The sequence below is a fragment of the Pezoporus occidentalis genome, unplaced genomic scaffold (assembly GCF_034315485.1).
Source record: "Pezoporus occidentalis ecotype Australia unplaced genomic scaffold, CSIRO_AGI_Poc_V1 ctg3, whole genome shotgun sequence".
Taxonomy (NCBI): Eukaryota; Metazoa; Chordata; class Aves; order Psittaciformes; family Psittacidae; genus Pezoporus; species Pezoporus occidentalis.
Genome location: NW_026914940.1, coordinates 19,686,390 through 19,712,531, shown reverse-complemented (window position 1 = coordinate 19,712,531; position 26,142 = coordinate 19,686,390). Strand labels below are relative to the sequence as shown.

The following is a 26,142-nucleotide window of genomic DNA, read 5'->3' as shown; positions in this document are numbered from 1 at the left end:
TAAAATCTACACAAAGTTTTATTGCAGTCATACAGGGGATACATCAAGGGTCAAATACAACAAATACTATGATGCAATTTTACATTTATTAAACTACAGTTCAAAGCACAAATTTACACATTCTAAATACACTAAACATCTAATGAAGTCACACTGGTCTCCCACTGACATTTGATATATCTGGGCGAAAGACAGTAACTTTACAAGACTTTTCTAACAGGAATCCTTAGTATAAAAACTGTGTACTTGTATGTAAACTGTTGAAGAACCCAAGTGATGGGTTTCCATCTCCACTAAGTCATCCATTTTGTTGCATATTTAAACGCTCAGGGGTTGAATGAACTTGATTTTTAATTTGGACACCATTATCTAACCCTCCCACCCCCCCCGTGAATTGTAGCTGTAGCTTGTTTTGCCTGGTCCCCATTAGCTATTATTAATTTTTTTCAAGTTTTGAAGAGAATGAATTGAATTCAAGATTGTTCCATTTCTTCCACACTGGAATGTTGACCAGACAAACTACAGACTTGCAACTGCAGGTCTAAATGAAGCGTTAATGCCTGTTTAAGCTGCAGTGGAAAAGCGGTCTTCTGGGCTCAGCTGAATGCACGAAGGCACAAAGAAGAAGTTCTTCATCAATGTGTCTGAAGCAATTCCAGCATCTTGCATCTCATCCCTGCAGCAGACAATGGTGAGAGTTGCAATAAGGTGTTATCATGTACAATTTCGTATCAGAAGCATTAGAAGCCTGCTGCCCTGGGCAGGTTGGCCCCGGTCTCAGCAGCAGGGACCGCCAGCCATGCTTGGCAGGCACAGGAAGGCCACAACTGCACTGGCGGAAGCACAGGGCTCTGGCTGCCTCAGTATTGGAACAGGCTCCCCAACTCTCACCATCTCCACAACAGCCTCACTGCCCTTCCTGCCTACAATGATAGTGCTAACAGTGTACACAAGTTGCAATTACCAGTATTAGGAAAGCTCAGAGATCGATGTCAAACAGTAAAAAAGGCTTGACAATTACCACTGTGCTCACAGTCAGCACTAGCTATTTTGCTTTCCCTTGTCAACCTTGAAGCGAAGCAGGCATGGTGTCACAGCTCTTTAGTCTAAGCAAAGTCAGACATCAGTAAGAAATCAAACACCCATGAACTAAAAACCCACCTTCTTGTACTCGGTTCCATCTTCCTGTATTCACCATCAAATATGATTTACATTTGGCTGTAAGCATACCCGCGGGAAGTAAAAACAATCTTGCCACTATCAAGACAATTTCCTTACCAGTCACTGAAAGACATCATGTAGTAAATCAGTGGCCTCTGATAGTCGTTAAAGGTAGACTGTTCACCTAAGGTACCAGAACCCATGTTATCAAAGATCAGCCAATCTCCAACGCTCAACTCAGGAAGAAGACAGTTTTCCACAATTTGATCAAGCTCATCACAGGATGGACCCCAAAGGCTACTTGCAAACAGAGGCTCATCTTCCTTGTATTTCTGTATGGGAATGATTCAGGTAATTCAGGCTTCAGTTTATTGAATAACACAATTTTCAAATATACTTAAGGATAATTTTCTAAATAATAGTATACTACTACAATATAATATATACTATTATCATAATAGTATAAATAATTATATACATATGAAGAGTTAAATATACAACAAAATATAAGGCTAGTAAGGACTACCTCTGAAGAATACAGAAGGACTCACCTTGTGAACCTCTGGGATAGTATTCAGTTTCTCAGACAATTTACTTGCAAAAGAACCATAAACACCATCATTTATGTAATATGTAAATACTGGTTCATCATCATTCCTGGTTTGCTCCACTGGAAGTAAAAAAGAAGTGGTCTTGCATGCATTTTTGGTCATAAGTAGTCCTTTTGCAATCTAACTTAAGTCAACTGCTTTTCCTATCAAGGGGGTTCCGTATATACAAGCAGAGTAATCTGTGTGAGACCAGATTATAAATTCAGTTACAACATTAAGTGTGAGGTTTAATAAAATGAATACGGTCACTAATAATCAGTTAAGAATATAAATCCATTTTTTTCTCCTGTAACAAAGAAGTGGCTGTCTCTATGTTCTTCTAACACAGAACCTCCTAATACATTTTGAAAAGCACCCAATATAGGTTTAACCATTGAGAAGTCAAGCCTTGCAAGGAAACAAGTGTTACATAAATGTAATGAAGAAAGTGACATTTACAGATAAGGTATGGTCAGAACCCCAAAGGCAGATTATAGTGCAAATGTAAGGGAATGAATTAAATACGCACTAAGACAAACTAGTCCAATCTGACCAGAAGAGGGCAATTCTATACTGATTCATAATATGTAGAAGATAAATAAGACCCTTACCTCCAGAAGGAAGAAGTTTATCATACTCAACAGTCTTCTTCGCAATGATGTTAACTGCCAGTGTAAATGCAGATGAAACGTAGTAACACCCGGGCTCTGCAATCACATTAACACCAGATTCCTTAGGAAAGTAGACATCCAGCAATGGCCTGATGACGTGATTAACCTAGAAATGGAAGTCAAAGGTAAGACCAAAGAAACTCAGTTTACTTATGTATCAGACACACACACACGTTCAGTCAGCAACAGTTCTAGTAAGCACACCACAGGCCTGTGCTGTTCCTCTCCTCTGAGAGATGGTCTTAGCACAGTTCCAGAATTTACAGAAGTGTTTAAAAAATGGGTCATTCTTCTCTACACTGAGCAACATGAGTCTGAGTACTGCACAGGCCCTCCTCGCAGACAAAGTGCAAGCTGTGGTACACACAAGACCCCACAAGTAATTGTGAAGTTTGTCCAGCACAACAGATAGTTCAAAATTACATAGTAATCCACAAGAACAAGGAAAGGGCCTTTCTCCTATCAGTTCTCAATATTGTTGTATTAGGACAGAATCCTAAACCAGATATTTGAAGATTAACAAGCGTTCTGAGCAAGTAACAGAACAGTTAAAACGAAGAAAGAAAAGCTCTTAATAACTTTTCACTGAATCATTTTTGCTGTCCTACACTCAAGAAGTTTGTCTTGAAGACAACATGACAGTGTAAACAGGCTATTGTCTTATGTGCCGCTGCGCACTAACAGCTCCCATTTAGGCCAAAGCAAAGGCCAGCCAAACCAAAGTACCAGCAACTTTCATACAGCAGCAATACAGTTTTGATCTAAAGCATGTTAAGCAACCCTGGCCCAAACCACAAAACAAGGTAACCAGTTGGACAACAACAGTCAACTGCCAAAGATGTTGAATTGTTAAAGTGGCTTAGGGTAGTAATTTAAACGTGACATGTTCAAGTCAGCATTCACCCACTGTGAACAGGGACCTCCAATGACTGATTTCACTACCCATGATAAGGAATATAAATCCAACTATTAGGATCTTATGAACTGGAACACAGAATTTAGAGTAGGTTTCAGCTATCAATGTTAGTTGCAGTTTGAAGGTTAAACACTTAAACTTCCTAAATAAAAAGGAGTTCCAACTTCTAATACATCACATACCTCTTCCAGCTGAAGTTCGGAACCTGTGAAGCCCCCACCAATATCCAACATGTTCATCTTAAAGCCAAATTCTTCCTAAAATGCGTAGGCAGAATGTAAGTACACAGCCAACTACAACTGTAAAAACACTCTTTTGCTGCTCCTTACTGTGGTTGTTTTCTAGGTATTTATACTTTTGAACAGAGCACATCTAGTGAGGGAGTAACAGCATCATAAAAATTAGCATAGCTCCATTAAACCTGGTAGTGACAGCACTGGGATGTCAGCAGAGGCTGGCTGCACAATTCTCAAGTCCCACAGCAACATCAGCTCCCATATTGTGGCATTTGTTATATTCAGACAGTATTTGCTGAGCAGGGTGGGACATTCTGACAAAAGACATTTTAGGAACTTACAAATATGCCTAATGCAAGTCTTTGGAAAGTGCTGATGTGACAAAACTGCTGCAGTGAAACTGCACGAAGATCAGTGAGAACTTCAGTTCTGTTGTGTGTCACCAGTCACAGCTAATGCACTAACTGCAGTAACAAGGGTAAAGACTTGCAGTCTTCTCCATTTAGTTTATAAACTTCTCAGAGGAAGACAGATGTTCACAGAAGGGATTTTTGAATTTTGCAATACAAGAGATACACACAGAACATAAGACTCACAAGAGTCATCTGAAGCACCCAATAAGTCCATTGCTTTCCATCCAAATTTGGATAGCCCACCGCCAACATAACCCTTTTATTCCTTACGATGCTTAGTTATTAATCTGAGATTACCTACACCAAATTAGTGGTTATATGATGATAAATGCCAATGTAGAAATCCTTAATATTTTAATATAACTTGAAAACATCAACTGTGTATTTGCAGAACTAAGATTTGAATTTGAAAATCTTTTAACAGAAGTGGGAAACTAACTTTTTATTTGCAAACAGTATACAAGGCTACTGCCTGTCACTGGGACAGTATTCCCATTTGTGGACCTTTGTCCACAATTAGGGTTATGAAGTTTGTTTCACCTCTACCACTTCTCATAATACAGTACTTAGTCCCTCACTAGAACTTCCATTTCCTACACTGATATATTTTGGAAATAATGATTAGAACAGAATGGATCCTCTACTGCAGCAATTGCATGTGTGCGTGCATCTACTTACAGCCATGTCAAACACACACCGAGCATCAGAGATAGCATGAATGTAGGTTTGCAGTTCCTTGCAAGAGCCTGAAACATGAAATCTGAAAGAAATAAAACCTCAGTTAGTACACTGAATAGTGCAGCTTTCAGACCAAGCAAACTGTTTCACCATCTAAAACAGCACTGGAAGCAATTCATTCCCAAGTGGCTCAAGACAAGCTTAGATGATAATACAGTAACTGTGCAAAGAACAAGCTCACAAGATTAACACCTAACCACTGGACTTACTCTTGATGCTAAGAATGTCCTACAATATTCTCATCTTTGAAAGGTTGAGTAAATCTGTTATTTCTTAGTGTTCACTATCAAAGTGGTTAAGATTTATTCTTCAGTGGCTGCCAAACGCTAATGCAGTATCTGTGTTCAATCTCCCCTCTCTTAACCTACTTTGTACTGCATTGCCTGTATACTCTCTCTCCTAAACTATCCAGTTTTCTTCTCCAAGCTAGGGCTGTCCTGTGCACACTATTTACTCTCTTCAGCATTCAGGGAAGGGTGAGGTATGTCCCACTGCCACCCTATTCTGAATCCTCTTCACCCAGCCCAGGTCCTTATTCCACAACAAGGCCCAACAGTGTGGTGAGCATGTCATCAGAAGCAGTACTGATGCCCCCCACAAGCTCCTGAATCCCCTCTGGTTCTTTGTCCATAAGGTTTAAGTACTGCTATAATACTGGTAGTAACTCAGGTGCTAAAAGCAAGTGCTAACATTCCCACAGGTTTCCTAAAGACTAGTATGATCTGCTGGTTCTGGACACAGCATACACACACCCATCTGAGCCACAATACTCACTACTCCAAGTCCATGGCAATGCCATTTTGAGGCAAAGGTCACTTTTTAAGCTTATCTGTTTTTAAAACTTTATAGTACATTTATTGTTTAGCATCAATTTAAAGAATTGTTTTGATATAAATCTGTCTAAAATCCTCAAAACCTGGCTTCCATTTTAAATACTTTATTGTCTTGATAACCCACCCTCTTTTACTTGTTTGGTTCCTTTCTTAAAAACATTCATGAGCACATGACACATTAGTAGCTGAAGGCAGACAGAACAAAGACTTTCACAGGCATTCTACTTCCATATAGTAAAATAGTTATCAAACTTTATCACTGATCACTTGGAAGCTCTCTGAACACCAGGATTCATTCTTGCCATCTGCAAGTCAAAAACTTGGAGCCGCGTATTTTTTCTTGATATGATCAGAGTGACACAGGACCTAACTCTTAGAAAATCCAAGCCTACATTTACCTCAAAGTCTGTCCAAACTATTCCAATGCTATACTGGCACTTATGTATTATGTTGCTTGTTGTGTGAAAAATACAGATCAAATTACCACAGAAGTTCAAGAATATGGTTAGAAAATAGAAGTTTCTAAACTTCACTTTTATGCTGACAGGAGAATTTCTGATACTCCATTTCAAATTGCTTTGATGTCTGTGATAATTACTTTGTTTCATGCTAGTTTTTGCTTGTATATTAGTGCTCTGCTTGCAAACAAAAGCTCAAAAGTGATCCAAAAGCTTCATAGTTTTATTCTTTTTCACCCTGTATAATAGTGCCAAAGGGGAAAAAGTTCTTTTGTATTCTGCACCTTGAATTCATCATACAAACATCTGCTCAGCCAAGCAGAGAACAATAAAGTTACTCACTTGACACCAACTATTTGGACTCCCAACTCCTTAGCACATTCCATGAGGTGTCTACAGTTCTTCAGGGTGGTGCCAAACTTCATATTCATCTCCTCATCAGCAGTAATGTCTTCTGTGGCAATGTGCAGTAAGAGCCTAAGAGAAGGGGAAGATGATTGGGGCAGTTGGTTTACATCATCAGCACATGTGAAGCCTGAAGACTGTCAGATCAGAAGTGTGTTGATTATGTTGTCAGTACTCCAGCTCCATCGATGGATGAGTCAAGGGAACCTAATAAAAACAATCCTGTACAGAGAAAAAACTAGCAATTAGGGGCTAAAACATGGAGCCAACAAGGACAAGGGATTTCGAAATGCAGCAACTAAGACTCTTTTGCAGCAGCAAGAGTCTGTTGAGTGCTGTAATAAAAGAGAATGTTACCTTCTATAAAGTATACTTCCTCATAAAACTGTTAAGACTGTAATATGCTTTTCCTATCTGTCCTCCTTCCTAGCCCGAAGGAGAGCACAGAGATTCTCCTTCAGGCAATCAGGTATCAGGTTTGGTTAAACTCGGCAGAAGGCACCAGGCTGACACACTGAAAGCACACCTTGGCCACATCCTTCCACCTCCCGCCTAGCTGAGCACACGGGGATTGGGTGGGGGTATCAACCCGTCCCCTGCTCCTTCTGCGAGGACACTTGTGGAGCAGGAAGGCACCAAGTACCATCTTTTATAGTCTTACGCAGTGAGACAGCTACGCTGGCCTAACAGCTACCTTGACTTCTAAAAGCCCTTTCCAAACATCCCATGATGTTTTTAAAATTCATTTGGTAAAAAGCAAATAAAGCAATCCTAAGTGCTCACACAGGCTGCCCAGCAGTCCTGCTGAGTTTAACTTATACCATTCATCTTGAGAAACTGACAACCTCCCTGCCCTTCCCCACTAGCACAGACAATTCTGTTCAAAGCTGTAGTCAGTGTTTTGTAAAACACTTTTGAAAAGTGCTACATGTAATGAAGAAAAAAGTGTCAGAAGTTAAACTCTAGAATGTAAAAAAAAAAAAAACAAAACCAAACAAAACCAACAACAGACAACCCAAATAAAACAACCCTCCCCCCCCCAAAATAAAACCCAAATACATAAATACTGTGGTTTATAACCACATTATGATTAGACAAAACCATTCCTTAAAGACACCTAAGTTTTATTGATGAGTTTTTATGGCACCATTATAAGTGAGTCGAGATACTTTTCTTGTGCAAACCACTAAAAACGTAAATCTGAAACTAGTAGGATTCTTCTTCCAAGGTTTCAGCAGTTAGTGCAGAGCTAGAGCATGATGTGTGTCTGGGGTTTTTCTACTTATTTTTAAGGAAGCATTGATACTTTAACAATCATGCCTCTACTAGAGCTCTTACTACACTAGCAACCTCAGTAGTTAATTGTTGTCTGAAAAAGCCAAATATGAAGAAATTAAAGACTTTTGAGATTGTGTCTTTCTTTAAAAAAGAAATTACAGTCATTTAACTTACTAAGACCCAAAGGAATAAAACTCAATTATAAAAAGAGACCCGCCCATTATTAAGTTCAGTGCAGAAAGTTACAAGTGTTTTTAGAAAATGAGAAGGAAAATTACAGCTAAACAGGATTTCCTCGGGCAAAGCACAGTTAGATTCATCCACAAAAAGCTAACCTAGCTGTAACAACCACACACAGGAAGAACAAGGCTCTGTGAAGGCTCTGACTTTTTGAAACTACGACCAAGGAAAAGAAAGAAGAAAATTCATAGCTGTCACTTCAGCAAACTGTCAATGACTCAAGTAAGAGAACTGTAATAAAACAAGCGAAGAAATCTCTACCCAGTAGGAGAGCTGGAGATTGGGTCTCTATAAAATTTAGATGGCAAATGGCAGAAATTGAGTTTCTTGTCCTTGGTAAACAGGAACTTTTTCAAATACTAGATTATAGGATCCTTGAAAAGTAATAACAAGTTCATGTTGGTTTTCTCCAGCTCAAACTCCTTCATTCTCTCTCCCTGCTTTACAATTTCTCTGGCTCAAGAAAAATCTGCATCCTAACTTCTGCTGTGGATGTTACAATAAACATCCAAAGAGGCTGCTAAAGAACTAACTCAATGTAAAACTTAACACTGAGAACACCAGTGATGACTGGGAACACTAGTGACAGTAGGGGACAGCTTTAGCATTACTAAGCCTTCCAGATGCATGGAGGATGTCAAGGTCAGCATTTTACACATAACATTCTTTGCACAGGAAGTACTTCCCAGTATGCAAAGCACGGACGGACTTCCATGAGGATGAAGTGTAATCACTAGTAATGATAATATTAATTCTTGAAGCAGTCTGAAGAGTAACAGTAAAAAACCAACCTAGGTGGGTTAAGCAGCCTCCAGATATCAAGCTTGGTTGAATCTTCCCAATTCTACAACTACAGCCGAGTTCTGGGAGAAGACATGACACTTGAAGGACAATCTAAAACCAAGGGCTTTGTAAAGGATGTCAGGAATTCAGTTTCTTGGTGTACTCTGATGGCATTTGTGGGAAGCTTTATCTCATTAATCACTGGAAAGCACTGCAACATTCACTTAGGCACTGACTCCACATTTCTTACAGGTGTAGCCACAGCCAAAGTATTCACATATGAGGGACCTGATGCTCAATGACACAAGCACCTGTCAGTCCAAAAGAGACAGGATGCATTGGCAGAAATACAGTTCTCATATGTAACCACCAGAACATCAGCTTTGATCACTTCCCCACAGAAAGTGCTGCGGCCAATACTAAAGTGACTGAAAACAGAACTGGACTCAAATTTCTCACTGTTTAATGGTGGGGAAATACCTGTAGGTGTATTTAATACACCTGCAGAGCATGCCCAAGCCCAATAGGTCCCAGTGTGCATGCTCACTTGCTGACAGTCTCAGCCCTGACTTCAGCTGAAGCCACTAATACCCAGACTACCCTGAAATACTGAAGCCACAACAGAGCAGGAAGATGTACTCGCAGATGATGAGGTGCCAGACTTCCAAACTTTTAGCACTGAAACCTTTACCTGAAGATTGCCCTATGAAATAAAAATGTAATATTTCTCCCCAAACAAGGGCTTTATTATCATATTAGGAAGACCCAGTAGAGAGAAAAAGTTGCAAAAAAGCTATCTTCAAAGGAGACAGAGAGAAGAGCAAATAGAAGTGAACTGCATTAAAGAAGTTGTGTACCTTGCTTGCAACTCCAACCACCCAGAATACAGGCAAAATTATGTTTCCCCCACATAAGCAGCAAAGCCAGAATTTCAACACTTACTTGGCATTTGGATGGTTACGTGCAATTTTCTTCAGCTCAATATCATTGTCACAAGTCATGATGTTTATCCCAGCTTTCGCTGCATACTTTATCTGAGAAGCTTGCTTGCAAGGATTTGTATATATTATGTTTTCAGGAGAAACGCCCAGGTCTTGTACCAATGCCATTTCAGACTGAAAAACAGGAGCATACCAGAGCAGGAGCATTTGACACAGTCCAGTGCACCATATTCACAGAATCTTTATTAGATGTGCTAAGTTATTATTTATTAGATGTACTAAGGTGTAAAATACACTAAAGAAAAAACTATCCACCACTTCTAGGGCAGAAGTATAGATTTTCTACAGGCAGTTACACAGGAGTTCACCATTTAAGTTAATAAAAAAAGCTGATTTTAAAACAGCAGACATATGGAAGAAGATCAGGCACACAGATAGACAAGAAAAACTTACTTTACTGGAACATGCAAATCCAACGCCAAGGGTTCCCAAAATTTCGAGTACACCTGGAGTAGAATTGCACCTTACAGGATAAAATGGTTTTATTGGTGCCATCACATTCTGCCATTGTATGTTATTCTTTACAAGCTTTCCAAGATCACCAACATAAAATGCTCTTTTTCCAGTCTAAAAAAGGAAGAACAGGAAAATAAAATGTCTGAAATTACGGGTTTGCTGCCAAAACATAAACAACCCATGAAATAGTCTTAAAGAATTATATACATTTTTTCACCTGCTATTAACTTTTAGGTTTGACCTTGAACAATGCTTTTGTTTTTTATTTCACCTAGCAATTTGAACTAGTTAAAAACCAAAGAGGGGATACCTACCACTTCAGAGAAATTAGGAATGTTTTTAGACAACATTCTGAGGTTCCTGAACAAAAGATACTACTTAAATGCCAAATGCTGATTTTCTCTAAGCACAGTATGTTACAAATCTCTTCCAACTTCGTCATTTCAGAAGTCTGCAATTTTTTTGAGGATGAAAATCCACTGGGACAAAAGCTTCCACAGAATCAAAATAATTTATTATATAAGGAATAAATTCTAATGCACTACCCCTTATTTTAACAGGTAGCTAATAGCTCATTTTACTGAAAATTTGTTTGATAGTATTTTAATTCAGGAAGTTAAGTTTGAGACGGTTCTCCACATGCTGTGGAGCACAAAGTTCAACCAGAATTTTAAGAACTAAACTCAGTGTGTTAAGGCTGCAGAGTCAAATACACAATCTTTAAGAAAATGCACACTTTTGTTGTTAATAGCCCCCTTTGTGCATCTGCCACCATAGTCTTTCTCAAGTCACAGTGTGGATGTAGTGGATTGAAATTCAAACAGATGATTCTCTTTGTTTACAAAGTACACTCAGTAAAGTTCCTGTAAATGAAGGGCCTACTGTATAGCAAAGACCATCACCAAGTAACAATCAATCTGAATTAAGACTGTACATCAAATGTTAATTCTAACACTTGACTTTTGCAGATATGAAACTAAATTGTGGCTTATTGTATACAATGTCTTTATTTCTGTTTAAAAAACACAAATAGAAATTCCATCGGGTGGAAGCATACTGACCCCCTGTACGGGTCACCAGCAGGAATGGGATCTGGAGCTTTAGATCCATGGCACAGGCCTCTACCCCTTGAGCTAAAGGAGTAAATGAAAGCAGCAGGAGGCAGCTATCCTCTGTGAGCCAGTCAGTGGTTGAAGACATGACATGTTGCCAGTAGTTTACCTATTTATTTGCTAGACAGAAAAAGAATATTAGGAATCAGGATTTGGGAACCCTACACCTGAGTTCAGAAGGCCATGGGATTTAGCTATTTGTTGTACTATAGTTGAGCACTGCTTTAACATTAGCTCTGATAAACCAAGGAGAAAGTTAACAACTCACAGGTATGGCACATTAAGGATACAGGATTTGCTTACTGAAACTTGTAAAGCTCGCTCTTTGTACAACCTTGTCTATAAAACAAAGGCTACCACATCTTCTTGCCTCGTAAGGAGTGAGTGTAGCTTTATTCTATAAAACTAGTATTGTATACACAGAATTATTTAAGTTTCTTTCCAGTAGATTTCTAAACTGTAATAGGTTTAGTTTCTTGAAAGAAATCACAACATGCTTGTACCCATTTTCAATGAAGAGAAGGGTCATGGGAAGACACATAACCATACAATGATGATGGACCACAGAAATGTTAAACATGGCTTTAAAATGGCTCAGCATATATCTTTGTCTAAACTTTGGTATATTTTTAGGGAGACAAAAAAAAAAAGTTTATCTCAGTGATACCCACTTGCCCAGTTTCAGGTTCCTGGTCTAAATCCCGCTGATCACAAAATCTCTTGAAACAATGAGGTGGGAACCTGTATGTTATTACATCAGCAAGATTACTTTCCTGCTGGCTAAATTCAGAGAGGTAATAATCACTGCCCAAATTTCCCCAAAAGAATTCAGCCCGAGGCAATCAAACAGCAAAAAATTGAAAGAGGAAGCTACATCAGGTGAGTTTTAGCAACTGTTCCTCTGTTGCTGTCAGGTCAGTGCTAGATACCTTTACCTTAAGTTTGAAAACTTAGGATAACTAAATGAGAAGATTTGGAAAAAAAAAAAAAAAAGATCCCAAAACTTACATGAGTGTGTTCATAAATACAGTTGTCAATAACATCTGCAAGAGTTGCTCCTTCATCCAACAGACCAATGGAGTAATTTGCATCCTCAAGAAATCCTTTCATCTCAGCCGTATTCCACAAAGCCGACAGTCATAAACCAAGAAACACAAGGGATGGGCTTCCAAGCCTTATATCCGGGTCCTTAAATTATGCAACAAACTGTAAAAGGAAACATAAAACAACGAGTAAGAGGCATAGAGCATACTGTGTCACTACTTCAAAGTTAGAAAGAGCTTTTCACATCTAATGTACTACAAACAGTAACACACACCCCAGACCAAAGATTTTTTTTATTCTGCTCACCCTCCATTTGCCAGGGATAAGGACAGAGCAAATCTACTGAATAAAACAGAAGCTACATACTTTAAATCTGATACGAACTTAAAGACAAATAAGAAACCACTGATGCAAGGCTGCTCTTAAGAATCCCAGATGATCGGCACACTGATCGGTGCTGAGCTTATGCAAACTATGAAAATACCACAAGTGTAGCATACTTCTACGAACACCTCAGTTCAGCTATTCTTAAGTGTAGCCTCTTACATGACATTAGTATCCAAGTGTGCAACTAGAAAACTGAATATATTTCTGCATTTGTTAAAGAAAACTTGTAGTTTATTAAATGTTAACACTGATATTTAAGATTCACATCTTTGTTAACATTCAATTTTTTGTTTAGATGCTAATTCATAACCATTGCCTTCATACATTGTATTTACTAGACATTTTGTTGTTCTGCTCATAAGATCGCCTACAATACTTGGAAGTCTTTACTTCAGTAAAGGTTAACAGAAAGATGTCACTAGCTAGAAGTAGTTTTAAAAGTGACAATCTCAGTAAGTGGTGTTAAAAGTAACAGTTATAACCCAGCCTTATTTGCATCTTGTTTACCCTCAGACCTTCACTGTAAATCAGATGTTGTTTACAAGCAGTGGTCTCCAAAAGACAACCTGAATCAGTGAAATCCCTAGACAGAAAACAGTGTGAAATATACAGTCTTAGAATATTGATTAAATAGTTGGTCTCAAAAATCAGACAGCAGAAAGCCACAAACAGGTGATTGTACACACTCGTCAGCCCTACTTTATGAATACAGCAATCTGCAGTTTACATTCCATTACAGTTGCAGGTCTTGTTTAAAAGCAGTTTATTAGTTTATAGCAACCAACTGACCCGACTTCCTTTGTTTCAACCATCACTTTATGACTAGCACAACTGACCAAAACCAGCCAGCTAACCCCATTCCTTCCTTACACAAACACCCAAGACTCTTCAGTGTCTCAGAAGAAGTTGCATAGGATGCGTTAGCTTCACCAAAACTCTCAAAACAAGATAATTTTGGCTTCAAATAGTCACAAGCCCACGGTATTAACACTGTCTCGTGTTTCTTTCACCACCTCCTTAGAGTAAAAAATAAAATCCACAATTTGCAACGTAAGTTTGGTTAACACTGTTAATAATATGAACAAAGTTAGTTTTGCTCAAGCTAATACCAAGACAACTAAGCAGCACTTGCTCCTGCTTGTCATTACACAAGTAACAGGGAAAAGAGCCATCGGTTTTGTGTGCTTTCTATGTAACTCAAGTATGCCACCTATGTTTCTTACAAGAAGCATTTACTGACAGGTGAATTAACTCTGGCAGCAAGCATTTTCATTCTACCCAGAAGCTGAACGATAACAGACAAGTATGTTGGGCAAGACCATAACTTGTCTCACAAATATGGTGAGTCATATGCTTATTTAAGCGAATTCTGAAGATTCAAAGCAATCATGAAAGAGCAAGATAATTATCACTGATGTAAGGGTTTAAGTAAATTACAATTATAAAAACAATGAATAGTGGTAGTGGTAGTGGTAATGGTAGCGGTAATAACCAGGAAAAATGTCTTCAGCCAGCCACATCTAAGTTTGTGAGCAACAGCTAAAACTCCTTAATAAAACCCACCAGCAAACAAAACACAAGGCTGTGAAACAAGTCTGACTTGGAATCGGTGAAACAAGCATGAACACCACATCATGTTTCTGTAGTTACTGGCACCCTCTGAACAGGTACTTCATCAGTATCCTTGATTTGGCAGCTGATTAGCACAAAGTCCTCAACACGTTCACCTCCATAAAATATCCATCATTTCCAGGAGCAGAATATCAAAAAGGGTTTGGTTTGGGTATTTTTTTTCCCCTGGAAAGAAAAGCTGCATCAGTGTTGTACTGAAAATTTGATATAGTTCTGGAGTATTCAAAACACAAAGATCAAAAGAAGAAAAAAAAAATCTAACAGCAAAGTTTAATTCTTTTAGCATAAATTTCTTTAGATTATGACTTAAACAGCCTAATGTTTAAGTTTTAAAAGTACTTTATGCATCCTCAAGCTTCCTGGTTGTGTTAATAAACACATTATGTTTAATGTGTTAATAAACACATTAAACTTCTGTTGTCTTCTTCCAAGAAAAGCAATACCCAAAGAGAGGAATAAGTAAACCAACCAAGGTGCACACACATGAGAACAATGCGATTTCCACGTTCAGCAGATCCATCAACCAAAACCCGCAAGTTTTTAATCCTTTTGTGACAGAGGGGTGTTAAAGGAAAATTTAAGTTCATGCTGTATTTAGATCTATAGCACCTTTAGGACACATCAAATCTGCCCTATGACTTTAGAGAAAGTTCAACAAAACCTAATGGCAACATTTTGACACAGTAACCCTGTAGGGAATAAACTTCCATGATCCACTTCCTCTTCCCCCCTCCCATTCACGCCCAACCAGTAAATACTGCAATACCTGCAACTGAACACATGCAAGTGACTGCTGGCAGATGCCTCATATGAGCTTCTTTCTAGCATTTAAGTCAAGTTGGACAAATGCTGCCTTTCCGATCACAAGGTTGCAATTCCCTGACATTTTGTACACAGCTGTTAAACAGCCTTAAGACAAAACTGAAGCATTTTAAGGATTTACTTACTATATATACATAGGGGTGCCACTTAGATTTTAAAGTTTTGGTGGGTTTGGGCCTGTTTTGTACTACAAGCAACTTCCTACAATCTGAAGCATGCAGATTGCCAGGAGTCCCTTCCACTTAACGAACACCTCTGATGGATGTGCCTTGCTGAGAGGTCCCAGTGGAACCAGTCACAGCACTGAGCAGGTTTTTAGATTCAGGAGACACATATCCCCCCCCCCCCGCAGGCTAATTGCTTGTGCCTGGTATTTCAAATGAAGCTGGATCTAAACAACAGCTAGGCTTTTTTACTTCCAGTTTTGTTGTTCATCTAAGTTACAACAGAGTAGATTTAAGAGTTTAAAGTACTCTTAAAAGAATGCTTTTTTCCACAGTTAATGACTGTGGTGTATATAGCTTTCAAACAGAGATGGTGTAGGAGAATGCTTTTCCCCCAGAGCTACCCTTCAACTTAAGTTGTCCCCTGAGTGGGACAACTGCTTTAACAGAAGCATGGGAGAAGGCCTCTTTACCACTAACTACTCTCTAGAAACAACAAAAAGAACACTTATCTGGTAAATTAGCTTTGACTAAGGTTATTTCCTAAAACAGCTTTCTCTTATAGTTCATTCATCCAAAGGTATCTTATGGTCAAGAGGCAGAGATGAAAAGGAATATGCTAGTACAGACTTAATAAAATAGCCTGCAGCAAGCCAGAAACAACCTAGTGTAACCTCACCCAGGCTCCTGAACAGCAACTGCTTTTTTTAAGCATGTCCACAGCATCTAAGCTTTTTCCTTTAGCAAAATTCATCTAATAAAGAAAAAACACTAACTGTTTGTCCTTGGAGTCACAGCCCATTTCTCTCCAGTTTCTCCTGCTCTGGAAGAAATGACATCTTTTCAGTCTTATTGAGAACAAGACAGAACATTCTACAAACAGAAAACCAAATTCTTACCAGCACGGCTACAACACCCCCAGAAAACAGTGCATACATCAGAAATGTTTCTTTAAGGGGGTAGATAACACCTGCAGAAGGATTTGGGATTGTGCTATAACCTTACTCTGTTCTGACTACCCCACCTCCTGAGGGAGGAGGAGAATCAATGATAAAGTTTGTGAAAGATCAAATAAATACATACAGAAGGAAATTGAGAGGATGGTTTAAGACTTCTGTACCTGTAAGACGAGTCAGAAATCATTACAGTACAGAGTTCAGTTCTTGCTGGAAGTGCTGACTTGCTGCAAGTCATAATTTGACAGACTTAGTGTGGTAACACAACCCATTTTACCACCTGAAATATTAGTCGGCACAATGCTCCAGGACATACATTTTAGGGCAAACAAAAGCTGTCAAGGACTATGAGACTTCTACACAGGCATGCAATTGCTTTCTTTGAAGTAAGAGTTAGTTCCTCAGGCTCTTTAGGGTTTAACACAATGACTTCCCAGATGAAGAACTTAAAGATAAAAGCTTACATATTTAAACACAGCAATTAATGCAGAGAACAGAACAGAAAAGTAAAATAAAACGGTATGAAGAAAATAAAATGCTCTGAAAAGTGACTAACAAAACATGTGCTTGTTATATGCAAGCATCCATAACAAGCAATTTTCAATGCTTTTCTTTACACTGTCAGATTTACATATTGTTTGGCCAAAAAAAAAAAAACCCCACACCTTTGAGGTCTGGTTCTTTCATTAAAACTTCCTCTTCGAAGAGCAATCCCTGCAAACTGAATGAGCTTCCAATAACATCTTTCAACTACTTGTCTTAAAGAAAATACTTACAATATTAATTATGCTAATGCAAAAATCATGAAGAGGTAAAATACATTCATCTTGCATGCCTTAAAGTACTGATTCTTCAGGGGTAAAAGATAAAAAAGTAGAAGCATTCTGTCACTAACATTTGGAATTGAGTACAGAACAAGAAGACCAGAAAAGTAAAAACACGAGTCCTCTGTTTTCAGCATAGGAAATGACTATTTATAATGGGAGTATCTTTAATCCAACATGCCATTTCACCAACTTACATCTTTATCATTGTTAGCTGAATGCAGCCACTACTCAGCTGAAAATGCTGAAGTAGGAGTCTTTATTCACAATGACAGTGGACATTTTGCATTACCCCAGTTGCCTCCGAGTACAAATCCACTGAGGGTCATAGACTACAGCTCTAGTTGCATGCTATCATTCTCTCAGGCATATTCCACACAGTTAAATGAGCAATGTAACAAGAGCATCTCTGCTTAAGTGAGCAAGCAAAGGGGGCAGATAATAAATAATGCCCGATCTGACACTTTCTACAGCAGCCATGCCTTCAGGAACCTCCTTCTGTTTTCTTGAAGTTTGAATACATTATTCAAAGCCAATAAGCTAGTAAAGCTTACAAAAATGAGTGGTCCTGTAAGTGCATGGACAGTTCTATGGTACTATCTCAGCACTTCTTCATGACAGTACAAGCAGCTACTTCCCTCTTCTCTCACTTGCTTAGTGAACGTTAGCTTCCCCATTGCTTCCTGTACCCTCATTGCCACCCAGTCCCATTTAGACAAAGTCAAGAGAGACTTAAAGGCTACCCAGTCCAGATAACTACTGCTTCCACTAGAGTGGGAAAGGGCTCATTAATAGATCAGATTTCCAATGGCAATTCCTTAAAATTTCTGATCAATCAGATGTGGCAATAAATAGAACAGATTTTAAAAGGAGCGAGACTTCAGGCCACAGTTGCCAGATTGCTCAGGAAGCCAGAGCCTGAAAAGACAGAACTAAATCCCATGTTCTTCCTTGGCCAGTGTAATACAAGAACTATAAAAAGGAGGCAAGTTCAGTGGGAATGTAGTTAGTACATCTTCAGAGAGATTTTTATTTGAGTTCCGCTGGAATATAAAAATTACATTTAAAATCTCAATTGATTTTTTTCCTCATTAAATTACTTTGCAAGCCAAACAGGACTCAAACTACCAATTAGCTGGCTAACTTACATCTTAGCTATGTTTGAGGGAACTACCTGCGCTTCAGCACACTAAAACAGGTACTGACAGACACTCACAGACTACTGCTACATGATTACATTCAATACTGAGCTACTTATATTTGCATACAGCATATTATTACTGAACACATAATAAATCCAAGCTCAAAATAACCATGTAGAGCTCATCTGAACATTCAACTACAAATACAGTAAATCCAGTGATATTTCCATTCTAGGATAAGCTATACTTTGCACTATTTGCCACAGCACATTTAGAGAAAAAACAATCTCAATGAAGGTAGCAGAACAGCCTTCTCTTTTAGGAGAAAAACTCTGGTCAAAGCCAAAATTCCTTCAGAGCAGTTTTAGAAATTAAATGCATTTATAGTGCCTTCAGATTTCCTACTTTATTAACTCCCTCCTCCTAACAATTATTCTGCCTTTCTTACCCTTTTACTACTTTACTTTATTCCTTTTGAAGTGTAAAACATCATGCAGGAGTTCTACTCACATACAAGAGTGACCTGAACTCAAACTGAACAAGAGGAACAACTTTTTCTGATCTTTTGCTTACAAAAATCACGTGACACAAAGTAACAGTGATATTCAGAGAACTTTCAGTGTTAACTGTATTCACTTGATCAGAGCAGACATCTACATAGAAACAGATATATGTGGTTAATTCAGTAATTTTCAAACAAAACAAAAAAGAGCATTACCTCTGAAGATCAAGCTGGTTTATCATGATAAACCACATCCTTCCCTTACTGCAGTATTTTCAAAGAATAGACATCTATATTAAGTACCTTATTGAGAAACATACCAATGCAACCTGCATTTGGACTCTTTGTGGTCTTTAAAAGGTACCTGGCTCAGGTGCACTTAAGCATTCTCATTCAAGTTTTACACTAAAAAACATTATATAATTTATAGGTACTAAGCCAAACAAAAATGCCTTCAGCTAGACAGGAAAAAAAGGTAATACTATATAAAATCAACTTAACCCAGATAATATAAACGCATTTAAGGCTCTTGTTAAAACCACATAAAGCTATTGTTTCATGTTAACAGAATAGGATAACCACATGCATTCCAGAGTTTTCTGTGCTCCTTAAGACAGCTATGTGCACTCATTTGTTTTCAGTTATCATGGGTCTTGTTTCTCTTGAATAATTATTTGTCTCTTAAACATGCAAAGGCATTTAATTTGGTATACAATTTCCATCCAACACAATTCCACATTCTACTGTAGCTCAACTGCAACTATTTGTGGAAGTGGATACTAATTTGCAAATAATGGAGACAGGCATTTGGGAAGGCACACCCTTCATGATCAGCATTAGTTACTGTTTACAATAGCAGATCTTACTATTTCAGCATAAAATACCCTAAGAAATCCCACAGCAAATAATGATTTGATGTTAACAGTCATGAAGTGTCAATTCATGAATTCAGAATTATCACTGAGACTGAAGTTATAGCATTTTATTTTAGGATTTCTGTAGCAAACAGCCCTAATTCAGAAAAATAACTATTTAACAAAGTTTACTCAAGCATGTTTAAGTCTCCCAGAAATTCATCATATAACTCTGTTGAGAAAAGTATTGTTTGAGTAAAAATTATAGACTCCACTTGAAGGAAAGTCACACACATACACATGCCAGTATTTTTAATTTTGATTGAAACATTGATACAGTTACCCTTACTTACCAAAAAGCCAATACATGCTGGTTTTATTTTTGGAAGAGCTTATCCTCCTGCATACAGATGAAAAGCAAAAGATACTTACATGGACAAGTTAGGAGATGGAACCCTACTATCATCAGCTAGGTTCCCAAGGTGGCTCAGCGTTGAAGTCGAACTGCTCTCTATAAAGCACTTCTCCTAAACCCTCTGGATAGTTGTAAACTTGATCAGAGATTTTGCCCTGTGGGAGAAAATACATACAAAAATGAATTTCCAAGCTAGAACAAAATAAAAGTTTTATCTTACAACATGTAACAAATGTCTTTTCAGTAATGCTTTTAAGGAGGCTTGCAACACCCCACCATGAAAGTTTATTATCAAAATGCTCAGTTTTCAAGATTCGAATGTGAACTCTGAGTCAGATCAAGTCAGACATATGAAGAAGTGCTAAAACACATGAATTACGCGCACGAAAGTGCTTGTTTGTACTTATCTTTCAAAGTCTGAATTGGAAGATTTTCAAAGAGCTGTACATGAACCTGCTTTAGGGTAATATGCTTTAATACTGGACTACCCTCCCACAAGCATTTTTAACCCTGTAACCCCACTTCCTTTCTATTTTAGAATTCCCTTGCCATGTTCTTTCTTCCTCTGCTGTGAATGAACACACCATGTGGGTGAAAAAGCTATGTGGGTGAAAAATACTGCTTTATACAGTGAAACTGAACACCATACAGACAAATCTAGAGACAAGCAAGACAGTGAAAAGAAAGAAACTTATGCTTGCCTTCAGGAATGAGGAAACATTTCAGCTTGCCCTTAAGGGCTATTACACACAACGCCAAAGCAGCATTTTAAAATACAAAGCTAGCTTGCTCAAATGAAGGCAAAACCTTCAGTACATTGTACTGTACTCAGAATAGCACAATGAACATAAAGAGCAGTCAAGAAAACATTAACCAGCCCTGTTGAGTAGTTATTCCTTCTAAAAGGAACTGACATTTTCGTGGAATTAAATACAGTACAGAACTGGTCATGTGTAAACCCACCATAAAACGAAGTTTCTACAAAATCACTGTGGTCTATGGCATGAAATGTGTAATGTACCAACTATTGTAGAAATAAATCTTTGCTGCTCTCGCTATTTAACTGAGACATGTGTTGCCTACAAAAAATGGCTTCTGGGAATCGCCTAACCCAAATGATTATCTTTTCAACTGCATTACAGTTAAGCAAGCTGCTGAAGTCCATTTTTCCACTTGTTCTTGCTATTAAAAAACTAAATGAGTGTACTCTGTAAAACACTGAATTGCAGACTGAATGCAATTCCACAGACCAATCTCTTCAGCTTTACCATATAAATTAACATTTTGAAGCATATAACATTAAACCTCAGTGCTTCAAAATTATGAGATATTAAGGAATTTTGCCAGCTAGAATTAGTGTAGAACAATGTTTTATCTTCCATTAAAGCAAGAAGTTAGTTCTCAGAGCATGTACACATTTAAAGTCAGCAACATTTCCCTTTCGTAAAATTAACTAGTAGCTCCACTATTTTCTAGTGCTATTCTGATTATATGCAAGAACTCATACCAATTTTCCAGTGATTGTGAATTAAGTTTACCTTCACAACAAAACAAGTTGTTAAAAACAGGTGCTTTTAGGGAGAGTGCATGACCTTTAGTACAAAAACTTAAAAAGTCATGCTTCAGACAAATATCACCTGCAGTACTATTCCAGTAAATATTCTCATATGTCCCAAGAAGGAAGTGTGCAGTGAAAGCTCCTGTGGAGCTGGAATGAAATCTGATCATTTTCTGTAGCAACTGTCAACTATGAGCTGTGCTGAGTTGTAATTGCCCTTCAGAATTTCTTTTAAACAAGAACAATTTATCTGAAGGAGCTACATAAATGTATACAAAATAGTCTGACTGCCTTCTTTCATGTAGATTTGACAATATTAAATATTCAGAGAGGAAAACTGTACTATTTGAGCCTTTCCAATCACAGTAATTTTACTCTGCTTTATAACCAGCACAAGGAGTTGGTTTGCTGTACTGCAACAGAGCAGGACTACCATTTTAAGCAGAAGTGTGTTAGATGTCCAGAACCTATATGGACAAACCCAGTCTGAGAAAAATAGCTTAAGTGAGTGGCCACAATGAAGTGTTCATTGCTTAAGGGCCTTGAAGTAGTTATAAAAGCATTCTTGCTAAACAGTGAGCTTTGAGTTGCAGGAATAATTGACAAGGCAGCTTTGCCTTTTAATACTCAAGTGACACCTATATGTATATATTTATGTATCATCTATTAGTATACTCTACTAGCAGGTGTCTCAAGTTTGACAGCAGCTCAACCAGACATGCTGTACTTCGTACATGAATAGTAACAGTCCCCTGAGGAAGAAAATAACCCCCCAGTCACCCACAGCACATAGTTTTGCTGGACCAACTGCATCCTGCAGCAAGCCCTAGGCCTGCCAGTCAGGACCAAGCTCGCTCAGCTCCCCATGTCTGATGCAGACAGACCTGCAAAACTGGGCACAGATTCATTTCCTTTGAGAAACTCAAATACTGTATCTTTCTCTTTCTGAGGAGACACTTTGGTGACCAGAGATTGAAATATTCATGAACCAAACCCTAAAAATCTTGCAATATTATGGCCTTTCACATTTACACCAACTGACAGAGTTGGAGGCACCAAAGTTACTCTGGTGCTCAAAAATTCCAGCTATTCTTCTGTTACAATAGGCCTTTCCCAAACAGTGGCCAGGGTGTAATGGCAAGGTGGTCACCAAGGGAAAGCAGGTCCTGAAGGAAGCACAGGTCCCTGAGGAATTCTATCAACAACACAATCGTTCCTGTGCTACATCAACAGTATTTTGAACTGAAATATGCCATTATACCCAAATTAGTCCATTACACAATTAAGCCTCCCTTTCAGGAAGGGACAGTCTTAATTCCTTCCCAGAGCATTCCGTCTTCCGTATAATTGAAGGGATGGAATCATTTCCAGACCATACAGCACAGCATTGCTGCAAACACACCTGCACCAGCCTTCCAGCACAGAGAGACACAAGTCACCTGCCTGGGGGGCAGGCTGCAGTGCTGAAAGGCGGTAAGCCCACCTCTTGCCTCCGTAAGATTGCCCCCACCGGAGAAACCCCATTGGTGTCTGCCACCAAACAACACCATCCCCCTCCCAAAGTCCTGTCAAGACCCCTCTTTTTCTGGGATTTAACAAGCTTCCCCCCGAACTGAAGGCCCTGCGGGAGGGATAGGGGCAGTAGGACAGCCTACGGCAGGCAGGGCAGGAGCTCACCACAGCCTGAAGCACACGGGGAGGGGGCTGCCGTGTCGCAAGCATCAGCCACGGCGGCAGCAGCATTGTTCACACGGTGACAGGAAGGAAAGAACTAGACTGGACCAGTCCAGACTGGAACAAACCCCTCCTACCATCACCATTATTCACAACCCCCCACCTCCCCCCCCAACACCGCTGCCTCACGCATTATCCAGGGAAGAATAGCGGGCAAGTGCAGCGTCCTCAGAGCCAAAAATCCCACAGCCAGGGTGAGGGCAGAAGTGGGGCAGCATTCCCACCCCAACCCACCGCCATGCTGGAGCCATGCATCTGGCTGGGAGGGCTGGCAGGTCTAACTCGCTTTACTGGACACCACACGGTGTCTTCATTCAAGGGGGGCTACATTCCACTAGGACTACACGATCAAATTCCGTTCAGCCACAGGAGACTGCTGCAGAGGTCTGAAACGCAGTGCTTCTCCTGCCTACTGCACGTGTTAGCTGTGCAGGATTTTGCACTGCAGGAGATGCACTTCAAAAAGGCTCAAAAGTTGATTTAAATTCACTTTCTTCCCTCCTCACCACAAGCCAGGTTCCCTCAGGACAGACACATGTTCCTGAACTCAGGATGAGCCCATACTGCTGACTGGAAAAGACCTGCAGTGCTGTCTAGTAAGGAGTCATTACGGCATCCTCATGGGCCACACCAGCCACGTTCCTGCTTTTGCACTGTGCCCCTTACACATGCACGAGTCCCCTGCTCCCACACCATACTTTCAGCTCTCTTACAACCAGTAAACAGGCATCTCCGCTGACTTCTCTCTCACCAAAGAGGGAACGGCACTGCAGCAAGCACACACACATGCTCAGGATACCCTGACATCCAAGTGCACATGTTTTACACACACAGAGCCAGCAACTGAGCAGTGACTGGACCTTTTTCTCCATGTTTTCCGAGAGCCACCAGTACAGCAGTGACTGACCAGACCACAAGGACTGATGGAGGCAGCTAAACCAAAGAGGCTGAGGCTTAACAAAGAGACTTCCAGAAGGACTGGCAGCACCAAACCTGCTGCTGCTACACTAACACATCGACCAAGCAGAGAGGGAAACGTGTCCTTGAGATGACCAGCAAACATCCACAGCAAACGGGGGGGACTTTAACAGGAGGGAAGAGTTCCACTTCCCATAGGCTGGAGGACCCCTGGCCCCATGGCATGAAGGCAATTTGCCCCGTCATCCCAGCACTCGTCCCGGAAAGCGTCACTTGTGCAATGCCCTCGCCCCTTGTGTAGTGCCTTGACAGCTCACGCTGCTGTCCTGATCCATGGTGTGCTCCCCTGTGCACCGTGCCGAGGGGAACGGGTGAGGCCTCGTGCGGGCACCCCTCAGGTGAGAGGCAAAGACGAGAGTGACAGCGGGAGCCCGGATGGATAGTTACGGTTACAGACACACAACATGGCCTCTGAGAAGCAGGCAAGGAGCCGCCGCAGCCATGCCACAAGCACTTCTCCAGCCTTTCTACCCCTGTCACCCAGGCCAGCCCGGAAGCATGTTACACTGCTACTCCCCCCGGCCTCAAGGAGCATCCTGCGTACGGGAGCACCCGAGAGGACGGGATCTGCCGGGACCCGCATGGAGCTCCCGAGCGCGGCAGCTGCCACAGAGCACGGTGACGGCATGCCGAGGTCCGGAGCAGCCCCTCTCCTTGAGGGGCCCAGGCGAGGACGCCCCTCGCCCCCTCCACAGGAAGGGCCTCACTGCGAGAGGTAGCAACGCCCGAGGGGTACGGGTATCCCGCCGCGGGGCACTGCCCGGCTGCTGGGGGGGAAAGACACCACACAGCCCCCCTCCGCAGGAATCCGCCATGTTAGGGCGGCCGCCGAGCCCCCTTTCCCCGCAGAGCCGGAGGCCCCGCCGCCTTCCCGTGCCCTGCGGAGCTGGGGGAGAAGAACGAGCAGCGGTCCTAGCACAGCCCTCGCCCCGGTTCCCGGCCTCCTGCTCCCGCCTCGCCGCCTCTCTCACGCAGGGCTGTCCGCCATGTTAGCGTGGCGGCCGCTGACCCCCTCCACCCGCCGCCACAGACACACTCCGGGGCACTGTCGACCCCGGCGCCCGTGTGCTTCCTCCCCGGGCGGCGGCCCCGCATCGCCCAGCGCCTCGCTGCGCGCCGGAGAAGGGGGGGAGCCTTGGCTCTGACTCATGCTGCCGCTCTCCATCTGCCGCCGCCGGTGGCAGCCGGTCTCGCCCCACGCCGCCGGGCGGAGAAAGGGCAGCAGGAGGAACCGGCCTCATCCCCATCCCCCTCCCCGCCCGGTACCGCCACGGCGACCGGTGGCAGTGCTGACCGCCGGCTGCCCCTCCCGAGTGCTGCGGCCACCGCTCCCATTCCCCGCCTTGCGCTTGGGGAACTATGGCCTGTCCCTCCCAAGCCCCGGGGAGCGAAGAGCTCCTCCACTGCCTCCCGCCGCCGGTGTCAAAGGACGCCCCAGGTCGCTCCGGAGCTCAGGGTGGGTGTCACCGCCCCTTCCCTCCCTCCCGCCGTCTCCCCCACTGCGGGGCGAGCCCCATCCTGGCTAGGACCCCGGCAGCGGTACTCACGTGAGATAACGGCCTGAAAGATTTGGTAAATCGTCTTCTCTTTTTAGGCGGAATTTTTAAAGAGGGATGTGGGAACCTACAGCAGAAATACAGGCGGCGGCAGCGGCGCCTTCCAGGGCCATAGGCTGCGGGGGCGACCGACTGGGGAAGCGCAGCGCAGCGCTCGGACGAGAGGGCACAGACACAGAGAAACAGAGCCGGAGTGGGCCGGGGGGGGAGCGGGGCTGCTGCAGCTGTGCACGGAGACACGAGCGCGGCTACCAGGCTGCGAGGCGAACGGCGGGGCGAGGAG

At 41.2% G+C, this 26,142-nt stretch overlaps 1 protein-coding gene across 3 annotated transcripts; it reads right to left on the bottom strand.

Moving 5' to 3' along the window:
• AZIN1 (antizyme inhibitor 1) lies at window positions 1–26,142 on the bottom strand. 3 transcript variants are annotated; one of them, XM_062627265.1, is made up of 12 exons: window positions 25,851–26,142; window positions 20,051–20,188; window positions 12,300–12,497; window positions 10,117–10,290; window positions 9,665–9,837; window positions 6,359–6,493; window positions 4,666–4,747; window positions 3,521–3,595; window positions 2,363–2,528; window positions 1,713–1,831; window positions 1,279–1,493; window positions 1–676 (listed from the first exon to the last, which is right to left on the bottom strand). In XM_062627265.1, the coding sequence occupies exons 3-12, from the start codon at window positions 12,399–12,401 to the stop codon at window positions 565–567; spliced, it is 1,353 nt and encodes a 450-aa protein (XP_062483249.1). In that variant the 5' UTR covers window positions 12,402–12,497; window positions 20,051–20,188; window positions 25,851–26,142; the 3' UTR covers window positions 1–564. The 3 variants fall into 3 exon arrangements, with proteins under 3 accessions (XP_062483249.1, XP_062483251.1, XP_062483250.1); XM_062627267.1 differs by lacking the exons at window positions 20,051–20,188; window positions 25,851–26,142 and adding exons at window positions 11,241–11,411; window positions 14,286–14,519; XM_062627266.1 differs by lacking the exons at window positions 20,051–20,188; window positions 25,851–26,142 and adding an exon at window positions 14,286–14,519.